Below are 24,915 nucleotides of genomic sequence, written 5' to 3' on the forward strand. Positions count from 1 at the left end.
CAGTTGAGTGGGGGAAGTCTGTGACTCACATGTATGAAAGTGTGTGTTTACGATTCTGGTGACTGAATCTAAAAACGGGCAGGGGAGAGTTAATCCCATCTTCATAAGGTATATTGATAACGGTATGTTTCAATATATACAAAATACTACATGTATACACATATACATGTATAAATGTTTATATATATATACAATGTATAGGTATATATATCCACAAACATATTTATTTTTGTAGTTATTTCAGCTCAGTCTTTGTGACCTCATTTGGTATTTTCTTGGAGTTATTTGCCATTTCCTTCTTGGCTCATTTTACAGATGAGGAAACTGAGGCCAACAGAGTCAAGTGACTTGTCTAGGGTCATACGGCTAGTAAGTGTCTGAGGCTGGATTTTAATTCAGGAAAATGAATCTTCCTGACTCCATCCATGCCTGGCACTCTATCCATGGTGCCACCTAGCTGCACATACAATACTATGTATTGGTTCTAAGGCAGAGAGCGGTAAGGGCTAGGCAATGACTTGTCCACAGTCACACAGCTAGGAAGTATTCAAGGCCAGATTTGAACCCAGTATCTTCCATCTCTAGGCCTGGCTCTCAATCCACTGAACCACCCAGCTGCCCCTGCTCATACATTTTTATAGATGTATACATGTATGTGTATATGTGTGTATTACATTTTTTATTTAATTAATTGATTTAGAATATTTTTCCATGGTTACATGATTCATGCTCTTTCCCTCCCCTCCTCCTGGAACTGATGAGCAATTCCACTGGGTTGTACATGTACATTGTTCAATAATGTGTATTATATTTTTGAGAAAGATGAAACCTATAACTATCATGCAAATAAATGCATGCTTATAATAAAGTATTATGGAAATAGCATCAACTTTGGAATTAGAGGAACTGGGTTGAAATCTTGGCACTGCCACTTACAACATGCTTCACTCTGGCTAAGCTGTTCCCCCTCTCTGGGCCTTTCCTCCCCCATAAAACAAGGTATAAGATGATTTCTAAGAGACCCTTCCTGCTCTAGTGCCATATGCTCCATTAGGATGGTGGGTTCTCCTTTTCTCAGGCTTAGCTGGTTGCCTGACTGACCTGTATCGAATTGTAGGTCTTTAGGAGCTCTAGATCTTCAGATATCATGCGCATTGGAATTTGGGCAAATGGGGAACTATGCTTCTAAGCTGGTCCTTTGGTTCAAAGGCGCCCATGATTCCTTGATGAAAATCCTCTCTCTTCTGGTGTGTATGCCAGGAGAGGGGAAGTGGAAGTTGAGAAGGACCCAACTGAAGGAGAGGGAGAGTCTGGCACCATCTCCCTCCAAACTCAGTGTTTTCTTTGTGCCTAAACAGTGGACCCATTTCAGAACAGCTTGGAGGAGAATCCAGGATTTGGCTTGAAGGGAGCAGCACACTTGCAGAGCCCAGCACATGACCTAATCCTTTCTGATGAGAGTGTTTGGAAATTTCCGTCCCAGAAGAGAGGAAAGTGTTGGTGAATTTGTTGACTCCAGCTGCTGGCCAGGAGCACTGACTGCTACTTCCCCTTTAATTCCCACCCTCCACAGGACAAGCTCCAGAGTGACCCTTCATCCTGTCCTCTGGCTACCTCCCTCCTCCATTTTCCCCAACACCCATGACTCGAGCCACTTCTCAAGGCATCCATCCCGGCTTCTTGGCCGGACTGTGGGGCACGCTGGAGTCTCTCTCTCCCTCCTTACCCAGAGGAGTTAAAACTGGAGTTCACTGTTGCTTTTGAGTGATTCTGAGATACACTGGGGCTGTTGGCATGGAGTCCTGAGCCAGGAGACGAAGGTCTGCTGTTGTTCCCAGGGGAACAGGATGACGTCACTACGGAGAGAGCAAAAACAGAGGTGATACAGGAACCTCCTTCTCCGCCATCAGCTCCCTTGTTCCCTTGCCTGTCCCTGACCTGCTCACAGCCCTCCCTCCCACTCCCACTTCCAAGCACGTTTATAGCAACACCACCCTGAGCAGCCCTGAGCATGGGGCTTCTTTGCATCCTAGGACATGGAGAGTGGAAGAGCTGGTTCTGCAAGCCCCACACTTGGCAAAGATAGATGCTCAAGTCAGCCTACTCCAGGAGGCCACACCCAGGGCTGGGCATGGACGGCTCCAGCCCCTCCACTCCCACCAGCCAGAGATGGAAAAGGACCTTTAACTAAAGGACTAGCAGGCCATGAGGGGGAGGGAAAGAGCAAAGACTCTGCAAGAAGGGGAGACCAGTGCATGGAGGACTCCTTTAGGGTCTTTTGAACAAATTTAAGCCAGTCAACCTTTCCAGTTTTCCCATTCCTAAAAAGGGAAGGAGGATGTGATAGAAAATACATTGGGGGCACCTGGGTGGCTCAGTGAATTGAGAGCTAGGCCCAGAGATGGGAGGTCCTGGGTTCAAATGTGGCTTCAGACACTTCCTAGCTGTGTGACTCTGGGCAAGTCACTTAACCCCCATTGCCTAACCTTTACTGGTCTTCTGTCTTGGAATCAATATTTAGTATTGATTCTAAGATGGAAGGTAAGGGTTAAAAAAATTTAAAAAGTTGGACTAGATCATCATTTTAGAACTGAGATTTAATATAGTCCAAGCCCTTCCTTTTACAAATGATGAATCAAGTCCCAGAGAAGTTAGATAATTTATCTTAGGTTCCACATCTAATGGTTAACAGGACTAGGATTTGAACCCAGGACCTACCAATGCAAAATTCTGTGCTCTCTCAAATCTGGCCTCAGATACTTCTTATCTTAAGTGACTTAAGTGACTTAAGGTCAAATCACTTAACCCTGATTGCTTAGCCCTTACCATTCTTCTGTCTTAGAATTGATACTAAGACAAAAGGTAAAGATTATAAAAAGAAACTCTGTTCTCTTTCCACCATCCTACCATCATTGCAATACCACAACACTGCAGATACCACCATGGCAGTCAGATGATCTCCAAGGTTTCTTTCACCTTGGATTCTGGGATTCTCAGGAATCTTCAATATCTTTTTCCACCTTAGAATTAATACTGTGTATTGGTTCTAAGGCAGGTGAAATGGTAAGGGGAAGGTGATGGGAGTGAAATGATTTGCCCAGGGTCACAAAGCTAGGAAGTGTCTGAAGCTAGATTTGAATCCACAAATGTCCATCCCTAGACCTGACTGTAAATCTGCAGAGCCACTTCGATGTCCCCTATCCAGTCTTTTTTGAAACATTATCATAGAACTTACCTGCTCCAGGCATGGTGCTGTGAACAGGAGTGACAGAGAGGGGACCAAGAGACCCTGTAGTAGAGACCTGAAAAGCAACAGGGTCTTGTTACATTCTAGCTCCTCTTTTCCCTTCCTGGGGGCATCCCTTGGCACTCAACCCCAGACCCAGAGCTTGGATGCCTTCAATGGCCAAATTATCGTCCCATACACAGTTTGTTATCTCTTTCCCAGGAGGATCTTCCACACTGAACGTATGAGCCTCCGGCTCAGGTGTCTGTCCCTTCCCACAAGCCGGCGCCCCAGAGAACCCTGGCTCAAAACACACACTGCCCCAGTACATTGATGAGTGCAATGCCTCTCAGTGCCAAGTCAGGGAGAGAAAGCTGGCTGCCTCAGTCCAGTGCAGCTCTTTCCTGGAAATGAGATAAGCCAAAAGAGGCTGAACCAAAGAGAGGACATGAGGACAAGCACATAGATTCTGGGAAAAATCCTTGGAAGATTTGAATTCAGATCATTGATCTCCAGGCTGCCCTGAAAACTTCAAAGAAGGGGGCATCTGGGTGGCTCAGTGGATTGAAAGCCAGATAGAGACCAGAGATCCTGAGTTCAAATATGGCCTCAGACACTTCTAAAACTGTGTGACCTTGGGCAAATCACTTAACTCCCATTGTCTAGCCCTTATTGCTGCTCTTCTACCTTGTTACCAGTATACAGAATTGATTCTAACATGGAAGGTGAAGGTTTTAAAAAATAAAGATTAGGAGCAGCTGGGTGGCTCAGTGGATTGAGAACCAGATCCAGAGATGGGAAGTCCTGGGTTCAAATTTGACCTTATACACTTCCTAGCTGTGTGACCCTGGACAAGCCACTTAAACCCCATTGATGATCCCTTACCACTCTTCTGCTTTAGAACCAAAATACAGTAATATACAGGTTTTCAAAAAATAATAAAAATATGGAAATGGGTCTTGATCAACAGCACATGTAAAACCCAGTGGAATTGCTCATTGGCTGTGGGAGGAGGGGAGGGAAAGAACATGATTCATGTAACCATGGAAAAATATTCTAAAGTAATTAATTAAATAAATAAACTTAAGAATTAAAAAAATAATAAAGACTTCAAAGAATCGGAGATTTATATTCATTGGAGCTAGAAGGGATTTTAGGCAATAAATCAGGCAATAAATAGCCCAGTTGAGATTAAAATAAAAATCTTTGGTATCCAAATACACAGCTCCTTAATCACAGAATTGTAGAGTTAAAAGGGTCTTTAATGTACTGGTTTTGCCTCCTTTTCAATGTAAGATTTTTTTTCTTATGCATAGTAGATAGAGTCCTGAACTTGGAATAAGGAAAATCTGAGTTTATATACTATCTTGGACCCTACAAGTTGTGTGCCCCTGTCAAAGTCACTTAACTTCTGTCCTCCTCATCTTCATCTTTTGTAAAATGGGATCTCATGGGCTTGTTATAAGGATAAAAGAATAAATGTAAAGCACTCTGCAAGCATTAATGTGCTGTATAAAAGTTATTATTTTTATTAGAGCCCTTTTTATAAAATGCAGATAATAATGGCATCTATCCCATAAGGTGTTAGGAAAATTCAATGTGATAAGTACAAGCCAAACCTTAAAGTGACATGCAAATATTAGCTCTTGTGATTGCTATTCCATCCCTCATAAGTGGCCTTCCAGCTTCTCCTTGAACTCTTTGGGTGACAGGGAGCTTACTACTCCACGAGGCAGCCCCTTTTCCTTGTCAGACATCATTAGTGGCTGCAGTTTCCCTTTATTCTGAGAGGAAACATATACAATATACCTACCCTTCCCTTATTCTTCCTTATAACCTGACAAATGGGTTGCTAGTTGCCTTAGATTGTATAGTGTACAGCATTTTGGCTTTGGAATCAGGACATATGGAGTCCAAACTCTGCCTGACACCATTACTGTGTGTCTTTTTAGCCTCTTTATCTGTAAAATGAAAATAACATAGCAACTACCTCACAGAGTGGTGTAAGGATTAAACAAGATGATATTTATAAAGAGTTGTGTAAACCTTAAAGAGCTAAATAAATGTTTATTATTATTCCATTATTGTTGTTGTTGTTGTTATGGGTTTTGTGGGGATGGATCAATTTTTGTAAGTATTGATTCCAAGGTAAAAGAGTAGGAAGAGCTAGGCAATGGGGGTTAAGTGACTTGCCCAGGGTCACATAGCTAGTAAGTGTCTGAGTACCCTGTGAACCCAGGACTTCCTGACCCCAGGCTTGGCACTCTATCTAGTGCTACCTAATTGCCCTTGTTGTTTTTTATTGTTAAAAGACAGTGTGGAATAGTGGATAAAGAACCAATCTAGAAACCAAGAAGACCTGAGTCCAAGTTCTGCCTCTGACAGATGCTGTATGACCCTTGACAAGTCATTTAACTTCTTAGTATTTTTGGCAATTCTTTTTTTTTTAACCCCTTACCTTCTGTCTTAGAATATTACTGTATTACTTAGAATATTACTTAGAATAATACTGTATATTCCATCCAAGGCAGAAGAGCAGTAAGGGCTAAGCACTGGGGTGGGGGTGGGGGTGGGTGGGCGGGTAAGTGACTTGCCCAGGTCACACTGCTAGGAAGTGTGAGGTCAGATTTGAACTGAGGACCTCCAATCTCTCAATCCACTGAGCCATCTACCTACCCCTTCTAGGTAATTCTTTAAGACTAAAAGTAGCAGGGCAAAGTGGTACAGTGGATAGAGCACCAGGCCTAGAGTCTAGAGGACCTGGATTCAAATCTGGCCTCAGACACTTCCTAGCTGAGTGACCCTAGGCATGTCACTTAACCCCATTTGCCTATTTAAAAAAAAAGCTACAAGTAGCAAAGAAAGTGGCTATCTGAATTGGCAGAGGGAGTTTCCTGACACAAATTCCCCATATAAACTAATTCAATTAGAGGAGTAGTTCCTACCGCTATTTTGGGATGCATCACTATTTATTGATTCAATTTATTGAGCTTTGAAAAAGGAGACATACTCAGGAATTATGTTTTTTCCCTACAGTCTAAGATCCACAATTGAAATCTCCCATTCCAGCAGCATGCAACATTTACTTGTGTTGTTCTTTTTCTTTTATTATAGGGCTCATCAGTAGGCTGGGAATGCACAGACATGGGAGTGGGGCCAACATAGGGAAGAAGCTCTCAGTGGCTCCCCTATAACATCCTAGGAACTTCTACCAGATACTCCCAAACTCAAAATCCCCAGCTCCTCGGATTCCATTTATCTCCTTTTGTCAACTCTCAACTCTGCCACTAAATGACTGTGTGACCTTGGATAGATCATGTCCTCTTTCTAGAGCCCAAGTTTCTTCCTCCATAAATTGAGGATGGCAGACCATCTGGCTCAGACATTCTCTGATTTCTGCCATTTCCCTGTCCCTCTCTGTCTCCGTTACAAAAGGAAGCTACTTAGAATCAAACATCTTATTCCCTGCAAAACAGAAAAGTCAGGTCTGGCATGAAGACAAAGGAATCGGCAAGGCAGAACCCTTTCCTCTGAGAAACCAGGGGAGGTTACCTAAATCACTGGAGAGCTAATGACACGTTTAAATATTGAGATGGGTGGAGGAAGAAATTAGACTGTCTTCTCCCTTTTCTGCTCCTCCCCTCTTCTGGCAGTCAAACCCAGTAATGTCATGTGCTAGGAGAGAACCGAAACTAGAACTGCCCAGCATTTGCTCTAAGCAAAGTCTAAGCCTGAGCCCAAGACAGGGACCCTGAGATGGACCACTTAGAAGCCAGTGACCTCTAAAGCCCAGCCAAGGCACAGGTGCTGAAACAGCTGCAAGGCCAAGGAGATGGAGGGAGGGACAGTAGCTCTGAACAGAGAGACCTCCCACTCGCCTTGCTGAGACCTTGCTCTGCTTTCCAAAGGGTACAAAATTATGGGACACTGAAGCAAAACCATCTTACCTCCCCATTCTCTTTTTTCTTTTCTCTTCTCTCTCTCTGTGTTTCTGTCTCCCTCCGTATCTGTCTCTCTGTCTCTCTTCTTCTATCTCTATCTCTCTATCTGTCTGTCTGTCTGTCTGTCTCTCTTCTCTCTATTTGGATGCTGGTGTGACATTTGACAGATGAAGAATTGAGGAAAACAGGTTTAAGTGACTTGCCCAGGGTCACACACCTAGTAAATGTCTGAGGCCAGATTTGAACTCACAAAGACGAGTCTTCTTGACTCCAGGGCCCTGGACTCTGTCCACTGCACCTCTTCATTCTTATCTCTGCCATTTACCAGGCTTAGTATCCTTAAAGGTTTAGTTCCAGAGTCATCTCCTAAAGCAATACTTTCCCTGACCCAACCAATGGTGACAGCTCTCTTTCTCTTCAAATCACCTTTTATTTCCTATCTATGAACATGCTACATCTCCACAATAAAATGCAAGCCCATGTGAGGCAAAGACTCTCTCTTATGTTTATGTTTGTATCCTCAGCTCCCCATAGAGGCCCTGTGCATAGCAAATGCTATGTTTATGGAATGAATGAATTTCCACCAACCCCAGGAAGATGAACAGGGAGAAAAAGAGGAAAACTAAAAGCAGATAGGAGAAAGTGGACTTTGTTTCTGGTGGAGTCAGGAACAATCAGGCACTTCACTTAGGTTCTTTGGCTTTTTTTCTTAGCCTGCCTTGGAGTCAGAGAAGGTAGGAAGAATTCCAAAGATTACAGATTTCTTCACTGGAGGCTCCCCCTTGTATTTCTGGGTTTTTCACTCCCTGTTTTTTTCTTGGGAATAGCAAAATATAGTGGAAAAGCACTGGACCCTAAGTCAGTTGTACTGAGCTCACATTTTGGATTTTACTGCCACTTAATGTGTATGACCTTGAATAAAGCACTTAACTTTTCTATGTCTCAGCTTCTTCAGCTGTAAAATGAGGGGTTGGGATGTGATGCCCTCTAGTGTCTTTTTGGCTCCAAATCCTGTGATTCTGTGGTCTCAGCTTGACTGTTTTCATTCACTAACACCCTCAAGAGATTATTGGAGGGGGCAGCTAGATGACTCAGTAGATTGAGAGGCAGGCCTAGAGACCTGAGTTCCTGAGTTCAAACTGGCCTCAGACACTAGCTGGGGAGGCCCTGGCCAAGTCACTTAACCCGCATTGCCTAACCCTTCCTACTCTTCTGCCTTGGAATCAATACACAGTTTATTTTTATTTTTTATTGTTTTTTTAAGTACACAGTTTTTAAAAAAAGAAATCAATGAAAATAGACTTGATGGACCCTTTTCCTGAAGGTCCTAGTTGCCATCTTCATATCCCCTAGATAGACAAGTGGGAAGATTACTAGATTCGGAGTCAGAGGACCTGGCGTTGGTTCTTGGTGGTGATATTACCTTTATGCCACTGAGTTAGTCATATAGCTTTCTGAGTTTCAGTTTATTACTATATTAAATTATGAGGTTAGACTAGTTGAGTCTAATCAATTAAGTCTCAATGATGACTGCACCTTCTCATCTCTTTCCCTTGCCCCTTCATCACAGGATCAGAGATCTAGGGCTGGAAGGGACCTTAGAGGCCACTGAGTTCAGGTTCTCCACATTATAGATGAGGAAACTGTAAGTTCATGGAGAGGTTAAATGGTTTGCCAGGGTCTTACAATTAGTAAAGTAAGTGTACAAGGTGGGATTTGAACCCAGGCCTACAAGGGCTGGGCCATAGACATTATACCATGCCCCTCTCAAAAACAACAGCACTCTCTTGTTACTCTGAGACGTTAATTTGTTCTCTCCAGCTCTGTATAGTAGTGGTAGTTGGGGTGGCATAGGGTAGGAGCACTGAGGCACCAAACAGATATCTCTATGTAACATATATATTTATAGATCAGATACATAATATATTATATCTATATCTTGATGTCTTTACTTTCTGTCCTAATAACAACTTTAAGACAGAAAGGCAAGGGTAGCAATTGGAATTAAGTGACTTGCCCAGGGTCATACAGCTAGGAAGTATCTAAGGGTAGATTTGAATCCAGGTCTTTTTTACACCACACCTGGTGCTCCGTCCACTGTACCACCTTAAAGGACAAGACCTGGGCCAGAGGGTACCAATTTCCTCCACCCCATTACCCTGCAAGCATTATTCCCCTTAGGCTTCTGTAGACTGCCTGGTTGGGTGCCTCGTACCAGCCTTGAGTTGTAGATGGGTGACTTCATGGGGGTGGCCATGGGGCAGTTGATTCGCTTTTCTTTCTGACGTCGATTGCAGAACCAGACCCGAACTACCTCTTTCTCCATGGAGAGCTGTTCAGCAATTAAGGAGATCTCCTCAGAGCTGGGTTTGGGGTTCTTCAAAGGAAAGGAAAGACAGGAAGGGAGAGTATAAGAGTCATGGTTGGAGGAGCAGTCATCTTGCACTCAATCCTGAAAAGGGGAGCCTAAGACTTCCACTGTGGGAAAGGGGGTCAGTAGGGCAATTGGATATTGGATATTGGAAGAATGAGCTCCTAAACACCCTTCCTAAGTGGACTGACATTCTGGGAATTTGTTGAGATTGTTGTAAAGGGGGTCCCACCCTAAATGAGATGTTAACTCACATCTTGAAATCTCTTTTCCAGAGTCAGGCGGATATTAGTCTCGATGCTGGTCCTCTTCTTCCTTTTCCGGCCAAAAACCTCACTGAGGGAAGGATAAGAACTGGGGGTGCTCACAGTGGAGTCTGAAGGAGAGGATTCTGTCGGGAATAAGAAGGAAGCACAAGAAAAACTCCATGAAGGAGAGAAGAGGTTAGTATAGATCCCAATCCCAATGGTCTTGCCATGTTACTTCTTGGCTCAAAAACCTTCCCTGTTGACTCTGGGATAAAATACAAACTCCCCAAACTGTCAGTTAGAGCCCTCCACCATTTCTACCCACTTTTTTGTCTTAGTTCACACTACTCCCTGACTCCCTAACTCTATATTTCAGCCAAACAGACCTCCTTTTCTTGACACTGCATCTCTCATCCCTATACCTTCACACAAATGACTGGAATATACTCTGTCCTCCATCTCTCACTTATCTCACCATCTCTTCCTTAGTTTTTTTTTTTCTTTCAAAGCCCATCTCAGGTATTACTGCCTAAGTTTGCACTCTCTCCCTCATTTTTCTTTAGTTTATTTATTTGGGCACATAATGCTTACCCCACCCCCAGGGGTCCTTGAAGGCAGAGGCTGTCCCATTTCTGTCTTTGTATCTCCATCTTAGCACAATATAAAGTGCTTAATAAATATTAGTTGAATTAACTTAACTTGACTTAAGGCCAGATGCCACTGAATAGGTCCTGTGTGAACATGTAGCATTATTACCATTACCCAGGGTTGCCCAGCAGGGAGGAAAGGGCATGCCCAGGAAGAGCCTGCCAGATTTAGATTTTTTCCAACTGGGTTGGGCTGTGGCTATCCCTGCTTCCTAACAGCAATGGATCTCAGATCCCATAGTACAGGGATGTTCAAGCAAGAAAAGGTAGATGTGTGCAAATGTGCACAGATGGACATACATAAGAACATGTCTGCAATAGGTTAAACTAATTCATTTATAAAATAAATGAAATAAAATTTAACAGGCCTGGAAGTCTAACTAAAAGCAAAATGCAAATTGACATTTTAGGTTAAGAAATCTAGCATTGGGAGTTATTGTAATTGCTGTCGCTATCATTGTTTTGCAAGATGATAACACTAATATTATCTCCTCTCTCTCCCAAATGCCTCATGGAAACCTCCCCTAGGTATAGCTGGTGAAGTTGACAGACTCGAGTAACCATTTTTATCAGGGTATCAAGGGGCGGGTACCACCCTCTTCTGGCCTCTGAAATTCCCATGCGTGCCATCCATGCCACCCACCTGCATCGTTGAGCCACTTTTCCAGAAGCGGTTTGAGTTTACACATATTCTTGAAGCTCAGGTTGAGGGCTTCGAATCGGGAGATGGTGGTCTGGCTGAAGTCATTGCCATATAGCTTCCCCATTGCCAGTCCTACATCGCCCTGCCCATTGAAACAAAATGGAGAGCTATAAGAAAGAACCTCATTCTTCTCCATCCTCCACATCTCCCAGTTCCCTAACCAGCTGACCTACTTTCAAAAGCCACCCAGGATCCAGATCTCATCACATATATCACATAAGTTTCTTTAACAAGCTTGCCTTCCTTGAGGTCAGAAGATTAGTTAAGCTCTGTTCTTTCCATGTAGAGCTGTCCCCATCTGCTCTGGGACCAATGCCCACATGACACTGCTGCCTGGATCTGTCACCTCTTGACATTGGAAGACAGGCTTTTCCCTTATTAATCCAATTTACTTGTTTTCCTTTTTGTCAAATCTTCAGCCAATGGCTTTTGCTTTAACTGCCCTGCTCCCAATGCAGAGTGGGATATATATATATGGCAGAGGACACATAGGAAGAAGAGGAGTAAATATGGCTTCTTCACATGGCAAAAGGGATGAGGGAGGCAAAAAAGTCTTACACCATTTTAAATGGACCAAAGGCATAACCAATGGCAATGCTTCCCCTGGTAGTCTTGTTTTGCCAGCTCCTTAGCTGGCATCCCCACTACAATACCTTCCAGGGGAGAAGTAACCCATCCAAGTCTCCGGTTTCCCTATAAAGGGCCATTGCATTCTAAATTTCAAAGTACTCATGAGAATGAGCTCAAGGTGAACCTGATGTTGTTTTTATATATCTGAAAGCTTTTTTCTTCCCTAGGAACTTGACTAAGTTCCTGCTTTACTTTGTATTAATTAGTCTTATCCAGCTTCCCTACCAATAAGGTCAGTTGTTTTTTTCCTTCCCTTTTTCAATTATTTTCTCTTCTTTCTCCCCCAAATCCCAACCTGAGTGAAACCGAGCTTGATGCGCCTCTGCTTGAAGGTTTTGGCAAACTTTTCTAATTCCTCCAGATCACTGGGTTCATCTGGCCCTCCAGAGTTGGGCAAATGTTTGGAGACTTGAATATGTTGTGATACATCCAGATGGGAGTCTAAAGATGATCCTGGCAGCCCAGGGCGACCAACTGCCTGTTGAGTAAAAAAAATATGAATCCAAACCCACAAATATTCCAAATCCCACAAGGTATTCTATCTGATACTTCTAAAAGAACAAGGTCTGAATGCATATGTTGACCTACTTGCATTTCAGGTGCCATGGGGTGATGTGGCCATGGGATGTAGAACTTGCAGAGAGCCCTTAGCCCTCTTCATTTTACAGATCAGTAAACTGAGGCATGGGGAAGCTAAGTGATTTGCCCATAATCTTGTGAATAGTAATTAGCAGAGCTGAAATCCAAACCTAGGTCCTCTGACTCTAAATCCAATAGTCTTCCCATTATACCATGCTGTTTCACCTCTAATGAAGCTTAGACCCCAATTTCAATGAGTAAACATTTACTAAGCACCTACTATATGCCAGGCATTGTGTTAAGTGCTGGGGTTACAAAAAGAGGCAAAAGGCAGGTCCCTGCTCTCTTACAGTCTACTGGGAGAGACAACAATTTTCAAAGTAAGGAGAAAAGGAATGTGGACTTCTACAAATGTTATCACAGAAAGAATACTGTTCTCACAACCCAACCCTACAACCACCAATTCAGAAAGTAATAATAATAAAAATGAGCATTTACATAATGCCTTTTAAGATTTTTCTTTTTCAATGTGGTTTTTTAAATAATATTTTATTTTAAATAAAAATATCTTAAAAGTTTACAAAGCTCTAAATTTTTTATTTCATTAGTTTTTTACAATAACCCTGGGAAGTAAATGTTATTTATTATTATCTCCATTTTATAGATGAGGAAACTGAGGCAGACCATGGTTAAGTGACTTGTCCAGAGCTACATAGCTAGTGAACACCAGAGGCAAGATTTGAATGCAGATCTTGCTGGTTCCAGATCCAACACTCTATCTACTGCATCGCCTTGCCACTTAATAATAACTAGTATTTATAATGGGCTTTAAGGTTTGCAAAATGCCTTACAATTGTTATCTTGTTTGATCCTCATGACAATCCTAGGAGGTAAGTGCTCTTATTAACCCCATTTTACAGATGAGGACACTTAGGCAAACAGAGGTTAAATAATTTGCCCAGAGTTGCACAGCTAGTAAGTGTCTGAGGTCACATTTGAACTCAGGTTTTGTTTTATCTGTTTCTTCAGGGCAGACTGAAGCTGTCCACTAAGTATTAATTAATGATGACAGAGGAAGGTAAGACAGCTAGAGAGGTATTATTAGGTTTAATATTCAATTATCCCAATAGAAATTCCAGGCTTCAGTGCAGACATTTTCAAACCATAATGACTACTCTTTTTATTTTCCAAACCACCATCATCCTTTCTAGGTAGAGTTGATTTTATTGGTAACAGATGATAGTATTTGTCTTTCTACCCAGCTTGTACCATTCACCCTTGAGCATGCTCAACTTTGCAAAGGGTTCTTTATTCTCCAAATGACTCAAAACCCTAATGGCTCAGGATGCTAGAGTGGAAATCTATGGGGGCCTAAATAAGTGAGTGATTTGGACCCAATCCTTTCCCTGATCTATTCTTTAGCTTTCTCCTTCTTGACCAGTCCCTCTTGGCTTTGAAGTGATTCAGATTCAATGGAAGAGGATTAGACTCTGGGTAGCTAGGTGGCCTAGTGGATAGAAAGCCAGGCTTAGAGATAGGAGATTCTGGGTTTAAAATCTGACCTCAGACACTTCCTAGCTGTGTGACCCTGGGCAAGTACTTTTAAACTCAATTGCCTAGCCCTTACTACTCTTCTGCGATGGAACCGATACTTAGTATTGAATCTAAGGCAATGGGTAAGGGCTTTTTAGAAAAGGGTTTAATAAAAGAAAAAAGGACTAGCCTCTTTATGACTCTTTAGAAGAGACTTTGTGGCACTTGATTTGGAATCAGAGAGCCTGGTTTTGATTCCTGGCTCTGCTTTTTCGAATCTGCATTGGCTAAGTAATTTTCCTTCTCTGGGACTCAGTTTCCATATGTAAAATGAGGGAGTTGAACTAGGTGACCTCTAAGAACCTTTCCAACTTCCAGAAGTTGACTGAAGATGTCCCAGAAGTATTAATTGATGCTGATTACAGAAGAAAGTCTAAGAGGTATCATTAGGTCTAATGCTCAATTATCCTAATAGAAGTGCCAGGCTTCAGTATCTCCAAAGATGGGACTCTTAAATCCCATTATTTTTTCAATAGAAGTACTTTAATAAGGAATGGATTGATACTGGTCTGAACTGATTTGGATAAATGCTTGCTCGAAGATAGGAGATAGACATGATGGCTTATCAAAGTCGTCATTAGTCTTATTTAGTGATTTGTTGGGGTCTGCTAGAATCCCTTCTAGTTCTAGCATTTTCTGATTCTAGGGTTCTACTCAAGGTGAGAAGAAAAGGCGATGATAGATGGTGAGAACCCAGGTGTCCCCACTTTTATTTAACCACCAGGTGTCGCTCTCCTCTTGAAGACTCAGTCAATGGGCGGATTTCATGGAATTCATCAGTCTTACTAAACTCTCGTTTGACCTGATTCCTGGAGCCTAAAGTCAGGAGAAGGGATCTTATTTTCCATGTGTTTGAGAATCCCAGGGCACGGACACCGTTCTCTGTCTCTTAGTTTATTCCCACCTGTTTTACCCATCCATCCCAGACTCCTCTACCAAGGTCTAATGGAATGAACACTGGATTCAGAATCAGAAGACAGAAATCAGTTCATTTTTAATTCTAGTTCTGTTAGTACCTTTGGGACCCTTAGCAAATCTCTTTGGGCTTGAGTTCACTACTTATAAAAGGAAAGGGTTGGACTGAATGATTTCTAAACTTCCAGCTCTGGTTCCTGTGTACCATGACTGGAGAATCAGACAATCTCTTTGCTGGCCTTTAAGGGGTTCAAGAACTTAAATGTGACCCTGATCTGTCCCTCCTCCCTGGGGCCTCCTGGCTTCTCAGCTCACCATGGCATATAGCATCCTGGACTCTTCCTTTGGTTCAACAAGAAATATGGAAAGCTGAGCTGGTGATCACCAAATAGATCCCAACTTTGGGAGCCTGATACCTAATCCCTAAAGTCATGATGCCATTTCAGGATGTTCTTCCCAGGGGAATGGCACCCAGTAATAGGTAGCTAGGTGTCACAGTGAACCAAGCATTGAATGGAGTCAGGATGATCTGAGATTGAGTCCAGCCAACTTATTAGTTGTGTGATCCTGGAACAAGTCATTTAACCATTGTTTGCCTTAGTTTCCTCCTCTATAAAAAGAGGGATAATAATAGCAGCTGCCTCCCAAGATTATTGGGAGGAGTAAATGAGAGAATATTTGGAAAGTGCTTTACAAATCTGAAAGTACCCATGCTAACCATTATTACCTGAGAAGATATGTGACTTAGTGGGAAGAATGCCAACCTGGAAGTAAAGTGTCTGGGTTCTGGTCTAGATATTCTGTTGCTATTAGGTAAGTCATTTCCTCACTGACACAGCTCTGGTTTTCCTATCTAGGACAGTAGGATCACAGAATTGAAAGGAACCTTAGAAATCTTAGTCTAACTCCTTCATTTTGCAGAGGAAAACTTTGTTGAATAGAGAACAGCTCCTGCTACTTTCTGTGCCAATGAGATGGGTGCCAGGGTTAGGGTAGGAATGAGCACAACTCAGCTTCTTAGAGGGAATGTGGACAAGAACTGATTACCTGAGATGCCAGGCCAGGTCCAGTCTGTGGGAGGAGGAAGCTGCTTTGTTGCTGAGGAAATGGGAGAAGATTTGACTGTAGACCTGAGGGAAAAGAGAGAGGGAGAAATGCTAGGAGGTTATGAGGGAGAAAGAAGAGAGGAAGGCTGAGGAGAGAGAGAGAGGATGAAATTTGTACTTTGTGAACTCTAAAGCTCTGTCCTATCACATTCCCAGAGAACCTGCCCTGAGTGTTACCAGGCATTGATTGCCACACACAGCAGGTGGTGAATCAATGAATCAGATGGCAGGACAAATAGGGATGGGAACAGCAGTCTCCAAACCAGTCCTTCTGCTAGGCAGGGAGAGGTGTGCAGAAGAGGAGGGAGGGTCAAGCTGATAACTCTGAGAGGTATAAACAAGATGGGAATCAGATAACACAGGTTGTACCAGGAGAAACCCAAGAGGGGAGGAGACCTGAGGGCCGAGTCCTAGGGATTTCTTCTGAGAATTCAAATGGGAAAGTACAGGAAAGCACAACTGGACTAGCTAAGAAACTGGCTGTGCCACAGGAAACCTCCAGGCCTGTACAGAACTGGTCCCTCATATCACATCCAGAATGATAAAAGACCCCTAAGATGCCTCTTTTTCCACTTTCCCCTCTAGTGAGACCATGGGGGAGCCTTTGGGATCCAGCCTGTCCTAGAGAGTTGAGGCAAAGGTCTATGACCCACTTCTGGAATAGGTCATTGAAGTCAAAATGTATCCCTTTTGATTATCATAGCATCTATTCAGAGTTGGAAGAGAATGTTACAGTTACATAGTCCAACTTCTTTATTTGCCAAGGAAGCTGAGACCCAAGGAGGTGAATCAGGCATTAAATGACTGCTTAATATGTGCCAGGGAAGAGGCAACATGACATAGTGGCCAAGGAACTGGCCTTGGGGCCAAGAAGGCCTCAGTCTTGACTAGCAGGTACTTGCTATGGTAGCATGAAGATGACCTGCCAGAGAAGTACCAGAGATGGTGGCATGAAGCCAGCAAAACTCCCAGAGTCAGGCCTAATGATTGACATGCAATTGGGAAATATGTTAAAAATAAATAAAAATATGACAAATTGGAGATAATGTTAATATGTGGGTTTCTAAGTTACTTTGACTTGGAAGGAATCTTATGAATGAATGATTTTTTATGTGAGTTTGACACCACTGGTCTAGGTGATTCTTCAAAAAAGATAAATTTTAGAGAAGAAATGGACCTGCCAAGGAAACTTCCTTGCATGAGTGTTCCTTATACCAGTGAATTGACAGTGTGGGTCCCTACCCCTTATCTCCATGTGCTAGGCACTAAGGAAAGCATGATTAGATGGTTTGGGTGATCTCGGTTCCTCTGCAGAGGACAGTAACAGCAGTTGACCTTGCTGTCTACACTAAGTGGAAAATCCATTGATGATGGCATTGATACTCATGTCTGAAAAAAAAAATCTTTAAAAAAAAAGTGGAGATCACCAGAAGCAAGCCTTGGACTAGGAGTCAGGAAGCCCAGCTGGGTTTCAGACCTGGATTTGAAGCCGACCCATAGGAGTGCCTTCTCCAGGCCCATTTCCCCCCATTCTCAGAAAGGAAAAGATCTAGCTGTCCCTGATTGTCTCACAGTGCCCGGGTAAGGACTAGATAAATAAACCCACGACTAGGGCATGGTCATTATTCTTAGAAACCTTGGAACCTGAGTCTAGGTGGTCTCCTCTTGCTGGGGACTGAAGGGAAGGATGACCAGATACTTTCCCCCTTTGATTCTGGTTCCCACACAGTCTTCAGAGATTTTCAGAAAGTGAAGGTGGAGGTGGAGATGGGGGTGGGGGGGGGGGACAAGGGAGTATTCAGAATATATTTATAGGATGATGCTTTGCCTCTACTTTCTGGCCACCCAGTGTGGGAGGAAAGGGTGTGGGAGGGTGGAGGAGAGAGGGAGGGATCCAGGAAGGCTGGACACAATGCTCTGGAACATTCTGCCAAACCACCCAGGACAGTCAAGTGTGGCTGTTTACTCCACCCACTCCAGACCTCCCAACAGCCCTGTGTTCTGCCCCTGGGTGGCACCATTGCTCTGCCCAAGCACAACCAGAGTCATTTCCCCATCACTCTGGGGCAGTCAAATTTAGAACAACTTTTCCACTACAGCCAAATGGCAGTCAAGATAAATTTCCAAGGAACTGGGATTTCCTGGTGTTGCTGTGGCCGATTTCCTCTTGGAGAGGCTTCTCTTTTCCCCTTTGCCCCTGGGGCTGGGGCCTAGAGAAGAGAGAGATTGAAACTGATCTGGCAAGAGATAGGGCATGGGGGCAGAACAGTATGACCAGAATGAAGAATTCTAGGGCCCCTTTTCCTGGGAACTGGCCGTGTAAGAAGGGCCAGCTTCTAACAAGTGGGCACTGAACAAATATTTGTCCCTGGTTTGATAAAATGCAATTTGGGTTCAGGAAGAGAACCCTAGGGCTTCTTACCTTGTTGCCCAGACTGAGACTGAGACAGCAGGAACTGTGACACAGATTGCAAGTGACTGGGAACCAGTACAAGTTGCTGGAGAGGATGGAGAGAAGCCATATCCTATACATGGGGAGACACAGTTTAAGAATAGATGAGCTGGGGTCAACTGGTCCATCCACCTGTATCTAATCCCTAGAATAACCATTGTCTATTTTCTCTTCCTAGCCCTTAATCACCCAGATCCTTGTGAAATCTCTTGGACTGTTCCCCTCTGCTATCTGCCTTGTCATTTATGGTTTTTACAAGTGTTAGGTTATCTACCTAAACTCCACTATGCTCTTTGAAGACACTGGCAGGTCAGAAGCATTCCCAAGCATCTGTGCTGATTTAACTTGTATCTAGCAATCAGGTCTGTTAGGAGTAGTTAAATGAGATTCAACCCTGTGATGATGTGATGAAGAGTGATTTGGAGATGTTAACTCTGGCTGGATCAAGGGTTCTTAACCTTGAATCTGTGAATTCATTTAGTAAAAAACATTCTTTTCATTGTGTTTCAATATGATTGGTCTCCTTTGTAATACTTTATACTTTATTTTATGCATTTAAAAACAATATTCTGATAACAAATTAGTAGTTTTCATTAAATTCTCCTCCGACACAAAAGAAAAAAAAAGACTTAAAATCCTGAGCTATATAGATGGAGGAACTCTGTCAAATAATTTAAGAACAGCATGGTGTAATGGAAAACATCCTGAACCTGAAGTCAAAAGACCTCAGTCCAATTTCTGGCTCTTCACTTGTGTAATACAGGTCAAGAAATTTATTTGGGTCTCAGGTTCCTGATCTATCAAAAGAGTTTGTTGGTCTAGGTGATCTCTAAAGTATCCTTCTAGTTCTAAACTTGTAATCTCTTTAAAGAGGACCCAGTAATAAGTTATTGGCCTAGATCGGACATAGATCAGATCAGTGCTTCTCTCTACAGTCTCCTTTTCAACTAGCCATAGGATATTTGGGAAGCTTGGTGAATCAAGCCTTCTCTGGTGCCATATATTCCATATAGAATATAGAAGGGTGTTATGCCTATGGTCAAGTGTTCAATAAATATTTATTTTACAAATGAAAGGCCTTTAAGGAAAGGAGACTCCTGTCTCCTCAAGCTGCCAATTCCAATAGTACACTTCATCTTTGTATTCTTGTCTTCTCCAGCACATTTTTGGGCCTCGAATTAATTCCTAGATATGCTATGATTTATACTTCAAACCATAATAAGAAAGAAGCCAATGGAGACTGTCATAAAGTGCAGAAGTAACCTTTGACAGACGTTGATGACAGGCCCTCCTACAGATATGCGCATTTCTGAAATGGCCTTCCATTTAGCATCTTTGGCTCTCAACTTTCCAAGAGAAGAGTACTTCCTCCCCAACGTCTTAGCCAAGCTGATTCTTGGAAAAATCTCCTTCCCTCTCAGTTTTCTAACCCCTTCCTAACACTCACTGCTTGAGACTTCTTCAGACAAAGAATGGGTTGATTTCTGAGGGAGTGGATCACTGGGTGCTGGGCTCTCAGTTCAACTCCCCTCTAGAGAATGCCACTTTCCCATTAAGAAGATCCAGGTTTCCTGAAACTGGCTAATAGTTACCCCAGGCATCTGGTTTCCTGACATCATAGCAGGTCCTTGAGACAGGTGGCACGGCCTGTGTGATAGTTGTGGCTGCAAGGAATCGCTGAGGTCTTCAGTTTTGATCTACAAGAAGCAGCAGGAGAAGAGTTTAAAGCAAGACTTTTCCAAAGGGAGAAGTCTGGAGTAGGACAAGAAGGGGGGAAGGAAGAGAGAGGGAGAGAAGAAAATTAGCAGGATTTGTAAATAACTACTTGCTTCATACCCTGAAAAAAGTGTGATGAACACAGTATATGGCAAATTGCCTTGCTTTGACTTTCTTTCCTACCTCATGCAGGCAGGGAGGTCCAGTGATCCGAGTGTTGGGCTTGGAGTGGATAGAGTGCTAGATGTAAAGAAAACTTGTATTCACATCCCTCTAATGCTGGCTATGGGGGCTATGTTGTCTCTCCTATTGAAAGTAAGCTCTGTGAAGGCAGGGCTATTTCATTTTTTCCCTTTGGATATCTAGCGCATTTCCAAAATATAATAATGCGTGTTGGTGCATTTGTCTTTATTTTTTAAGATTGGGTCTCCCTATCTTGGAGACAATTAAGTAATGCAGTGGAAAGATCGATGGGCCTGGAGTCAGGAAGATCTGAGTTCAAATCTGACCTCAGATACTTCCTAGTTGTGTGTCCCTGGGAAAGCCACTTAATCCTTGTTTATTTCAGTTTCCTCATCTGTAAAATAAGCTGCAGAAGGAAATGGCAAATCATTCCAGTATCTTTGCCAAAAAAACAACAAAAGGGGGCACAACTGAAAATAACTAAGCAACAAAATGTAAAGCCACTTATAAGTCATCATCCTTACCTATGTAGGCCTCCCTAAGCCTAGGCAAGCCCATAGTAAAAAGGGACTGAACACGGTGAGGTTATTGTAAATAAAGGGCTCCTGTTCAGGTCCATTTCTCAGTCCCTTCCCCACTTCCTCTCACCCTCACCTAGCCACAGCTTGTAGCCTTCCCTCTCCAACATTACCTTCTATCTACTCTGAAAATAGACTCTGTGCACATCTTAGCATATGGTTAATTATTTGCACATCAGCTCCCCCATTAGAATGTAAGCTCCTGGAAGCCAATGATGATTGCCTTATTTGTTTCTTTGTATTCCTGAGGTTTTCCAAGATGCCTGGCATTATTTAAAACTCTGTGAATTCTGGTTCATTCATTGATTATGCAGGGAAGACTAGATGACTTGTAAATTTCCTTCCAACTCTGATATTCTGCAATGCCATGATGCTGTTATTTCCATTGCTGCTTGCCCTTCACATGAGAAGCTGCCACCACACCCTAGTAAGTTTGGTGACAATCTCTCCCATCCCATCCTGCCACCCCCTCATCCCCTCCACCCCATTGCCTATTTGCAGGCATCAACGTGTTTACTGATTTAAAGACAACTGCTGCAGCAGGGGCCCAAAGGGTCTTTTTTGTTTCTCAATCCCACCTCCCATCACCATCCTGTAGTTAACAAGACAAATTGGCTCCAAGAATATTCAATTTTCAAGCCCTACAGAGTCAATCTCTTCATCCTACCAGAATGTGTTGGCCATGCTGTCCTTTAATGGTTGTCCACAGAGTCAGCTTGTGAAGGCCAGCTTTAGAAGACCAGCCCTCTTCCAGTTTGCTATGTGGGCCTCTAGCACACTGGGCTAGACCTGGGGACCCAATATATCTTGCAAATGGCTTTCAAGTCTATATCGGGAAATAGGGTGTTAGTCTTCCCCTGCCTCTCCCAGTAATTACTTTGTGTTTACTCATCTATGTTCATGTTGCTTCTCCCCAAAAGGTTGTAAGATCTTTGCAGGCAGGGACCATTTCAATTTGTTTTCATTTCTCCAGCATGTAGCACAGTGCCTAGCACAGAGTAGATGCTTTAAAAAAATGTATATTGAAAGAAAAAGTGAATAAGATCCTTAGGGGCAGGGGGGAAGTACCTTGGCACATTTTGAAGTTTGATTTACTTTATTAACATCTTCTCTATCACTTCCTTAAGTCTAGACAATCAACAAAACAGTAAATCAGACTTGATTTGCAGCATTTGCCATGTGAAAACTCAAACTGAAAATGTAATAATTTTCAGAAAACCTAGCCTAGCACACCATCTCCATTCACACACACTCACACATGTTCTTTTCCAGGCTTTTACTCTTTACTTCCTCTCCTTCCTCCTTTCCCCTATGCCCCACCCCTCACCCAACATGATTTGGCATCCAGAGACATTGGCCTCTTGCTGTTCCTTACACAGGACACCATATCACCTGTTTCCTGGCATTTTCACCAGCTCTACTGGAATTCTCTCACTCCTTGTCTTTGCTTCCTATCTTCACTGGTTTCCTTCAAGTTTCAGCTAAAATCCTATCTTCTACAAAAAGCCCTTCCTGATCCCCCTTAATTTTAATATCTTCCTTTTGTTGATGATCTCCAGTTTTTTCTGTATATTGCTATTTTGTTCAGTTTATTTGTATGTTGTCTCTGTGGTTAGCTCATTGAGAAACTATCTTTCCTTTATATCCCTAACATTTAAAAAAGTTCCTGGCCCACTTAATAAATGTTTATTGATTGACTGATTGAAAAATTCATTATTCCTTAGGTACTTTCTGTGTGCTGAGCACTCTGCTAGATGTTGAGGGAGCTACATTATTTAGATGAACTCAAATGAGATATGGTCACTTTCCCTCCCTCCTCTAGTATAGTTTATACTAAATATCCAAGAGAAGTTCCTATGTAAATAAGAATTCACTAGGGCCAACTACTTTGGCTGGAGAGAAATGAGGACCTATCAAGTGCCTTTGGTGTCTGAGAAGTAAATTATTGTAGTTCAATTTTCCCATGGAATCCAGGATGATATAATAAAACTGGATTGGGAATTAGGACAATTGGGATCTAGTTCCTCTCCTCTCCTCTCCATAGTGGACCACTCTTGAGTTCTTGAATAAGGGTTGAGAAGAGAGAAGAAAGGATGAACATTAGCCAGAGGAGAAGACCTCAGGAACTGTTGTTAGGCAATGACTTCCTAGGTGTTGACCCACTAAAAGAGCCTCTGAGACTCTTATCCTAGTTGCCCCTTCACCTTTTCCACCCCCGCCTTGAATGGCACCATCATCTGATCAGCTCTGAGTAACTTCTAGGTGTCTTATTGTTGCCCCAAGAATCTTTAGATTTCCACATGTTAGCTCCCAAGAATATATTTGGCAGTTGGTTTAAAAAAAAAAAGAATGAGAGATGGAGGGAATTTTTTTCCAAAAGTCTTAAGCCTGGCTCTGAATCTGGGCTGATGGTGGTGGTGGTGGTAGTAGTGTTACTCAATCTAAATGAAATCTTTCTGACTGGGTATCCAAGTTCCACACTAGGATCTTTTTCCATTCCTCTCCCCCCCCCCCCACATACACTCCTTGCTATTGTTGGTAACTCTGGGAGTTTGAGAATTAGGACTGGAGGTGGGGAAGAAGGGAATGAAGGGAGGATATGAAAAATGGGGAGCCAGAATCTCTCCAATGGAACCACCTCAGGCGGCTTGGCGAGGTCCCAATTTGGGAGGCAAGTAGTAAGGTTCTTTTACAGACTCATTATGCGCAATGAGAAGATAAGGAGAAGCAACTATGACAGAGCACTAAAGCATGTGCTTTGCGTCCAAACTGGGTGCTATCTGTTAGAATCTGTGCCAGGTCTTCCTGCAACACTTACTTTCAGTACCCAGTGCCATCATAAAAGCAAACTCACCCTTTCATCTGTTCCCTGGAACTATCCCCCCAAACTCTTCTGGGGGCCCCATTTGATCCCCTTCTGAAAATGTCCACATGTTGGAAAATCTCCTTTTCATGTTAATGTGGGGGTTTCTGACAGCTATACCTCATGTACTTCTGATTCTCTTGCTTCATAGGGACTCTCTCAATCACCATTATTTTATATTGATGTATTGATCTACCACTGGGGATGGGATAGAGCAAGCTCCCCCACTGCCAAAGAACAGAATCTCTATTTTCTAACAAACTTAATAAAAAAATTAAATGGTGGATGCTTTCTCCAGTTTCCCAATCAAGTTTGAGAATCTTGGCTATCTGGATTTTGTGGGTCTTTGAGACTCCACAGCTGGAGAGGAAGGAGGGGTTGGGATGGGGGAGAGATTAACAGCTTCCATTGTGGACAGCTGACTTCTTGAATGCTCTTAAGGTGGCATCCACAGAAGGAGCCAAGTGTTCGAAAAACAAAGTTCTTTCCAAATGGGGGAAAAAATCATTTTCACAGCTGCTGAGGGGAAAAGACTGGATCCCTTCCAGGCAACTGGGTGTTGCTGTGGATTTGGGAGACAAGATAGAGAAGACTTCAATTGGATCCCATCACCTCATAACATAAGAACCTGAGGCAAATTGGATGAAAATCTGACTCCTGCACCCACCCACCCTTTGCCATATTTGTGGAAACTAAACCAAACTCACAGTCTTACTGGAAACTTAAGGGTTGTTCTCTGGCTCGGGCTTTGTCTGCCTATCTCTCTCTTTCTCTTTGAGGGTCTACACACAGTGTCATGTATTTCTCTAGGCTTTAATTAAGATTCATTGAAGGCCAGGGACATGGATTATGACATGGGATCCAACCTTGCCAGTTAGACATCTGATCCTGTCAATCCAAGTACTTTGATGTACAGGGTCTTCTGGTACCCTACATCTTCAGTGATGATCACAACACTTAAAATGGCATCAGGTTTTATTTTCTTCCCTAATCCCAATAAATTCTCTGGCCCCACTCACATCAAAAAACAAAGAATTAATCTTGGAAGGAAATAGCCCTCTAAAAAGACCTGAAAATGCTTTACATAACTCTTGGCTTCACAAGCCAATGGGAAGATAGAAGACAGGTGTTACCATTTCCATTTTACAGAGGAAGAAACCAAGA

General features: G+C 42.8%; 1 protein-coding gene across 5 annotated transcripts in view; it reads right to left on the reverse strand.

Annotated features, from left to right (window-relative positions):
• The window catches only part of POU2F3 (POU class 2 homeobox 3), a 96,965-nt gene that overhangs the window by 6,096 nt on the left and 65,954 nt on the right, over positions 1-24,915 (reverse strand). For 4 of the 5 annotated variants that reach the window (XM_056794217.1, XM_056794218.1, XM_056794219.1 and 1 more), the window contains 9 exons: positions 20,004-20,108; positions 18,382-18,484; positions 15,901-15,983; positions 12,062-12,244; positions 11,077-11,218; positions 9,793-9,929; positions 9,383-9,544; positions 3,236-3,302; positions 1,727-1,856 (listed from right to left, as the gene is read on the reverse strand). In XM_056794217.1, coding sequence (XP_056650195.1) covers positions 1,727-1,856; positions 3,236-3,302; positions 9,383-9,544; positions 9,793-9,929; positions 11,077-11,218; positions 12,062-12,244; positions 15,901-15,983; positions 18,382-18,484; positions 20,004-20,108 — 1,112 coding nt within the window. Of the gene's footprint in view, positions 1-1,726; positions 1,857-3,235; positions 3,303-9,382; positions 9,545-9,792; positions 9,930-11,076; positions 11,219-12,061; positions 12,245-15,900; positions 15,984-18,381; positions 18,485-20,003; positions 20,164-24,915 lie in introns of all 5 variants that reach the window. The other variant, XM_056794221.1, reaches the window with a different exon arrangement.

Source organism: Monodelphis domestica, chromosome 4 (genome assembly GCF_027887165.1).
Source record: "Monodelphis domestica isolate mMonDom1 chromosome 4, mMonDom1.pri, whole genome shotgun sequence".
NCBI lineage: Eukaryota > Metazoa > Chordata > Mammalia > Didelphimorphia > Didelphidae > Monodelphis > Monodelphis domestica.